We start from the raw sequence: 7,291 nt of genomic DNA, 5'->3' as shown, positions 1-7,291 counted from the left end.
CTAAGAGTCACTTAGCTTGAGCCTTTGGTTCCCGAACAGTTCTGTGTTCAGGGAGAGAATCATCAATAAGGGAGGCTGCAGTATTTGTTTTCTGTGTTTTCTTTTATTCAACAACCATTACTCTTCAGGTAGTTGCTGTGATTTCCATTTCAGAAGGGTTTGGTATGAGTACTGAGGTCCTTTTTCTGGCTGATGCAGCAAAACATGTAATTGCTCTTAAACCTTTGTACAATGATCTGCTTTACTTAAAGAAGCACTGACAAGAGTTTTAAACTTTGCACAGCAAATTCATTCCTTCTTTTTGCTCAGAAAGTGCCTCCGGTTTCTCATATGAACACTGGGTTGTTATTGGTCTTTTCTATCTCTTTCTTTTTAATTTTTGTAGGTGACCCTGCTCTGGCAGGGGGGTTGGACTAGATGATCTCCAGAGGTCCCTTCCTACCCTAACCATTCAGTGATTCTGTAATTTTTTCTCCTTTTTTTTTTTTTTTTTTTTGTGGGTGTGGGATTATTTTGATATGTTTTGATAAAATGTATTAATGAGTACTCTCAAGCTGGTAGAGTTGCTTTGAATTTACATCAATGTATTGTGGTTGCAAAATGTAATGAAATCAACATTGCATGAGTCACAAGGGAACGTAAGGAATGACAAAAATCATGGTGATATGCGTGTGGAGTGATGTTAGCAAAAGCAATGACTCCAATGACTGTCTTCCTCATAGAAGAAGGTGCTACTGATTATTTTTTTTTTTCTTTTCTCTCCCCCCCCCCCCCAATTAAACAATATAATCCAGGCTTCCCAGTTGTTCCAGTCAGTGTACATGTTACTCTGGGTAAATTGGATATTTAATGGGACATTGATTTGTCTTATTGGAAACCCAAATGAGCTTAAGAAAGCATTAATTATTCATTTAAGCTGGTCTTGTAAGCAAGAGTGGAAGTCTCAGCCTAGATTGGCTTGAAAAGCTCTTGTGTGTATATTTTGTGTTATAGACCTTTACATGGCTTACCTTTATGTATCTCATGTATGTTCATTAATAAAGAAAAAAAATGTCTTCAGGCAGTGCCCAATAGCATTGGAAGTTAAAACTGTTATAGAGGAACCTGGAACTTTTGAAAAGTTTTATTGATGATCTCTTGTAATTAGTCTCTGTAAAATTGTAGAGTGCGACAACTTAGACTTCTACAAGTACTGTAGCCTTCATAGTTAACCTTGAAAAGTGCTGAAGGAATAAAAATAAGACTAAATATTCGAATTGTTGCACCTGTAAGATCTGTATGTCTGCTTCCAGCATCCTTTTGTTCAAGTGTAGACACTGCAGTAGTTTAACTAGAACGAATTTGAAAAAAAACAGTTCACTTGGTGGCCCGGGTGCTTTTGATGGAATGGAATTTGTTTGAAACTAGATCCATTGTGTCAGTAGGTGTTTGCACCTCACTGATGTGAGCTAGTCTGATAAATACATTGTGTATAATCTTACACAAAAGAATCTATGCACCTTGTTATACTGGTTGGGCTAAAATGATATAAAATCACATCTTGACTTAATCTGACATGATTTGTAGATAGACAAGCATGAATTCATATCACTATACTGGAACTGGTAATTACTTGACTTGTTTTTATATTACTCTGCCCATGCAGTGAGTATGAACTTTATGATATGAAGGCAATCATGAGCCCCAGTAGTGGACCAAGAATGTTTTGCTCTGGTAGCATCTCTCCCTCAGAAAGTTGTTAATTTATGTTCTTTTAATTTGGAAGATAGTCATGGTGTCAATATATTTGGATTTGAAACTTTATTAAAGGCGACGCAGCTCCTCAAGTTAGTGTTTGTCTTCTCACACACTTTCCAATGAATGCTGCTTCCAGAAATTCAGCGGATGTGACATATGTGACCATCAGGAGTGACTTACTGTCTTAGGTGCTTCTGTGACTCTTTCCGTCCCAGAGCCTGGGAACCTTGTCGTCTGTATTTATTCTCACAGCAGGGTGAGGCTGACGGTGCTGTTACACCTGATTTACAGTCAAGGACACTCAAGACAGAGAGAAACTAAAACATTCAGGTAGTCTAATTTTAAGCTGATAGGTTACAGGCTCAGAGACTTAGCTGAACTTCCCTTCTCCTTTAGAGTTAAGGGTGTGCCATCCAAAGAGCCCAGATATCTGGTGCGGAGCAGGGGTTGGAACATGGGTTATCCAGATCCTAAATTAGTGTCCTGCCACTGATTGTAATGGCTGGAGTCTGTTATTGACTTAGCCATGATACAGAGTTGCCTTATTGCACCATTGCTGCTGGTGGATGATACCTGAGAATATGTCCTCCAGCATGAAGTTGATGTGGGGAGGGTTGGTGCAGGCAGAGCCCGAAATATTTACTGTGTTGAGATGTGAAATGCCTGTACAGAGATGAGCCTAGCTCCTAGCACCTCAGGGTTTTCAGACCCAAAGCAGCTCCCAATTTACATGTCCAGTAAGCTGGCTGGACTTCAGTCAGAAACAGTACATAAGCTGCTTGTAAGGGTATTTCTCTTTCTTTTTCTTTAGTTCCCTGTTCTGCCCTCACTGGTGACTCTAAAGGGTCATCTCTGCCACTGGAAAGCCTTGTCTATGTTGCATATATCCAAAGGAAAAAGCTTGCAAGCAATTCCTTGCAGGAGAACAAAAATCAATTACTCAGTCTTGACTTGCAATGCCGAATTGAGGCCAGTAAGACAAAGCACCATAATTAGCTTCACTTAAGAGATCAGTCTGGAAATAGCAACTAGCAGTATTTGTATTCATTTAAATGACTGTAAAGGCAGAACTGGAAAGAAGTTGCATCATTGGACCAGTGCTGAAAACATTTATTTACTCTCTAGTAAAGGGCAAAACCTTCTCTTTAGATCAATACCAGAAGATCTGGATGCTGGCATGCAGGATATGTTAGGGTGCCCTCCATGCGTGAGTTTGAGAGAGCAGAATGTTGCGGCTACAGATTTCACACTGCAGCATTTAAGACCTAGGGAGCATTTGCCCAAATCCTTGATCCAGTTCCTCATTTCAGCAGCTTTAAAAGTCCTATTACCTTTTCTTCAGTTGGCATCAGGCCCATCTCAGGCTGTCTGAGAGGAAATTTCCCTCATAATAATTTAATTTGCTAGCACTTGGCTCTATTTTTGTCTCTTATTTTCTTTCTTTCTTTCTCATTGCATAAACTATGTGTTTCCTTGGTTACAAGTTAATAGTTAATACTCTTGTTTGGAAGAATTATAACTTCCATTCCAGAAATAGTGTTGCATTGCAGACTCTTAGATGAGGTTCACTCAAGGCAAGGCATTTACTGGGCTCTTATTTAAATGGAGCTGCTAATTGAAATACTGGTTGGCATTGCCGACTGCATTCGGTTCACCGGTATGGGCTGAATAACAGCTTAAGGCAAATAGTTGAAACGAGGCTACCAGAGGAGGAGGTATTCAAAACTTCAAGCTTGAGTAGAAAAATTGAACCGCCACCTTTGAAGATTTGGAGTGAGAAGTGGGGGGATGAAGAACAAAATAGCAGCTGCCGTATTAGTTTCGCTAGACTTACAGCAGAAATTACTGCTTGGAATATATCTTATCCTCTATTCTTGATGCTGTTACAATCACATATTAGGCTTTTTTATTATCAATCTTGTGTTTATATAATGCAGAACGATAGCAGCATGTCTTCACTAAGGCATTTATAAAGGAGAGTAATATAGACGGACTTCATGAAGTCATTGGACTTTTTTCCTAGAAATTCATTGAGGAAGAGGAGGAAACTGGTGCAGTAAATATGAGCAAGGTATCTGTTATGTTGCTGCATAACCAGTAACCTGAAAAAAAGCATAATCCTGGCTGGGGAGATGTTAGGAATTGATCAGTAAAGGAAAAGAGAGCTCCAGAAAACACTGAGCTGAAATAATGCAGACTATTCCCAGTGACAGTGAGAGTGATGTAGGTGTATGAGCAGCCAGTCCTTTGCAGGGCAGGAAAAGCAGGACAGGAATGGTATAAAGACAGAGGCATGGGTAGAGAGGTATGTTTTCTCAGAAGTTTTCTGATGAGCGTCGCTCATTTTAGAACAATATTAGAAGGAGGACAATTTTCTCCTGCTAGAACGGGGCGTGGGAGGGAGATTTGAAGGTGCATGGTTTTGTTTGGGAACATTCTGGGTAATGCTTCCCATTTCAGGCAGCACAGTTGAGACTCAATCTTCCACTAGCTTACACATGTGCATTTCTATTGGAGCCCCAAGCTCCCACAAGACACATCTGAAGAGAAAAGTTAAACATTTTTTACGGAAGCCAAATGTGGGGCAATAAAACTTTTATTACAACAATGAAATACACAATAAAGCTGACACAAACCTTTCCTGTTACTACCCAAGCTCTGCTCAGGGCTGTGGGATAGCTGATCAATTACCAGTACCTGGAATTTGGTCATTTTTGTCTACTCCTAATATCTCTGATTTGCATGCAGAGAGTTGTTTCTGCTAGAAGTAATGGGAGTAGAGACAAATAACATTGGCTTCTTTTCTAGTCAGAAGTGCTTTCCCTGTGTTAGGTATGTGCTGTAGCAAAATGGAGATGTTTGTTGTTTATATTTAATATAGTCATTTGCATGCAACGTCAGGCTACCTGGTTGATCTGGTTTCCCAAAACATGATTCAGAATTGCTTTCCTTTCATTCTTTTTGCTTGGATTGTGTTCTTTCTTGGATTAAAATAGCCCAGTTCTTCTTGCCTTGTGTGCTCATTGAATGTTTTACACATACTCACGTTCTTGGAAAGAAAAACCTTAAGCAGTTTTAAACATTTTGTGGCACTGAAACTGTGGAGGGGATTTTTTCTCACCTTTCCATGGCAGCCTCAGTGGAAAGAGGTAGTAGTTGATGTGAATGGCTGGTTTATGAAAAGGCTATATTTAAAAAAAATGAGGGTGGCATTTTATATGAGCATAAAATGTGAACAAATACATTGGTATCATGATGAAAAGTGTCCGAGAACACAGATTTATGTACAGGAGAAAATATTCTTTTTGTCTGGGCTTAAATCATATTGTTTTGCTTTACAGTGGCCCATCCTCAGGAGCCTCACCACCCCTCTGAAAAGCCGGTCATCCACTGCCATAAATGTGGGGAGCCATGTAAAGGTGAAGTACTCCGTGTTCAGGCCAGACACTTTCACATCAAATGCTTCACCTGCAAGGGTAAGACCTTGATATTCATCTGTTAGAAATGAGTCAACTTGTGCAAATGTACCTTGAACCAGAGAGGTCACGCTTCCTGTGATCGGCCAGTTACAGGATATTTGCGTTGCTCTGTATCTGAAGGATTTGTGGGTGCGGACGGTGAAGAATGGGGGGTGGAATGGCTGAATCACACATGTACATACAGCAAGGTGTTCAGCATCACACAGAACAAATTCAATATGCAAACTTCTACAATTTAATTGAAAATAAAGATTATATGAGACATTTGATTGGGGGAGGGGGGGGTAAATTTGCCGCCACTGCAAGACTCAAAAGAACGTGTTCTGCTCTGAATACTTACATGCTCATTCTTTTTCTTTTCTACCGTTTGCTGAGTAGAAGCTACACAATAGATAATTGTACCTGAAAGAGATGAAAAAAAATCTTAGCTTTTTTAATAATATTTTCAGGTTTATTTGCTTCGTACAGTTCTATGTAGACAGACAGTTTCACATATTTCCCGAATAGTGAATTAGGCCATAATTAGACTCTGGCTGCTTTGGTGATTTTTTTTTTTTTTCCCCCTGTTTATTTGGGAAACAATGGAACAACACTAAACATGCAAGATGAAGTGTTTTATGGAGAATTGCAAAACATAGGAAGAGAAAGTATAGCCCTAGCAGCCACTCAGAGATCCAGTGTAAATAGCTGACTTGGTTTCAATTGTTGTGTTGTATGTATTTCCTGTTATTTCCATATACAAGGTGAGTATATGTTGAGATTGTATAGTGTGATGTGATGAAAAGAAATACAGTGTAAAAATACTTAGGAAAATTCTGTCTTTTCGTAGTTTTTGTTCCAAGTGCTTTTTCAAGGATTTGGATAAATCTGGGTGGGGTTTTTTTTTTTTTAAACTGTTAATAGCAACCACTGCCTTTCATTAGGGATAGTTATGAAAATTAAGCTCCTTTTAACTGACTTGATTGCTAAAAGTGAGCATCTGCATATAAAAAAAAAAAAAAAAAAACCACCACAAAAAACCCCTGGTGGATACTGACATCCAAAAGAAACACACAGGGTGGTCACTGGGGGGTATGTCCTGGGGCGAGGGGGTCTTTGGCCACAGGTTTTAGGAGAGGTGCCTTCAGTGAGCGAGCGGTGCAGAGGATCATTACAGAAGGGAAAGGAGCAGGAGACAAGGGATGTCTGTAACCACCGTGCTGACACTGTGACCCTCAGAAAGAGCCGAGCTGGAGCTTTTATGTTGAGCATCCAAAAGAATTTTCTTTACTTGCTTTTCTTGTGGTTGGATTTTGGTGAAGTTCAAGAAATAGCAATATGCATGCCTACACGCATGCCACATGTGCGTGCATGTCTATACATAGATGCACACACGCTTGCTGGGGGCCTCCTGTCCCACGGGCCGGGGTTCTCTGGGCGTCCCACTCCTTTGGGCCTGCCTGACTCCTTTGGGCCTCCCACCTGCTGGGGGCCTCCCTGGCTCTCTAGGTCTCCACCTCCATGGGACCTCATCCTCTGAGCCTCCCACTGCTTCAGGCCGCCCTGCATGACCCTCCCTCCCTTTCTGGTTCCCCCTCGCTCATTCTCCCATGCTTTTGGGGCTCCCTGACTCTCTGGGCCTCCCCTTCCGCGGGCTGTGATTTTCTGGGGCTCCCCCTTTTATGGAGGCTTCCCCTTTTATGGAGCCTCGTTTTCTTGAGGGCTCCACTTGTGAGCCTCCCACCCACTCTGGGCTTCATTGACTCTTGTTCTCAACCTCTGAGGGCTTTGAGTCTCTGAGCCTCCCAGTTTTTTTGGGGGGGGCATCCAACAGTTTTGGGCCACCACAACTCTGTAGAAGCCTCTGTGATGTGAGCCTCACACTTTTTTTATTGCCTTCCCATGCTTTTAGGCACCCTACTCTTTTTGGGCTCCCTCACATGCACTCATCGGTCCTTCTCACTGGGCCTCCCCCTCTGTGGGCCACCATTCTCTGTGCCTCTCCCTTCCTTTCGCCCTTGGCCTTGTAATCCTGCAGACCTCCACTCTGTGAGCCTCTCCCGCTCTCTGGCCCTGCTGCTCACTGGGCCTCCACT

General features: G+C 41.6%; 1 protein-coding gene across 1 annotated transcript in view; it reads left to right on the top strand.

The window, feature by feature from the left end:
* ABLIM1 (actin binding LIM protein 1) overlaps positions 1 to 7,291 on the top strand; it is a 141,442-nt gene that overhangs the window by 28,728 nt on the left and 105,423 nt on the right. Inside the window, exon 3 of the mRNA XM_009881639.1 lies at positions 5,079 to 5,213. Coding sequence (XP_009879941.1) covers positions 5,079 to 5,213 — 135 coding nt within the window. The remainder of the gene's footprint in view (positions 1 to 5,078; positions 5,214 to 7,291) is intronic.

Source organism: Charadrius vociferus, unplaced genomic scaffold (assembly GCF_000708025.1).
Source record: "Charadrius vociferus isolate BGI_N301 unplaced genomic scaffold, ASM70802v2 scaffold282, whole genome shotgun sequence".
In the NCBI taxonomy this organism is placed as follows: Eukaryota; Metazoa; Chordata; class Aves; order Charadriiformes; family Charadriidae; genus Charadrius; species Charadrius vociferus.
The sequence above is the reverse complement of the archived record's forward strand: the minus strand, read 5'-3'. Positions and strand labels throughout refer to the sequence as shown.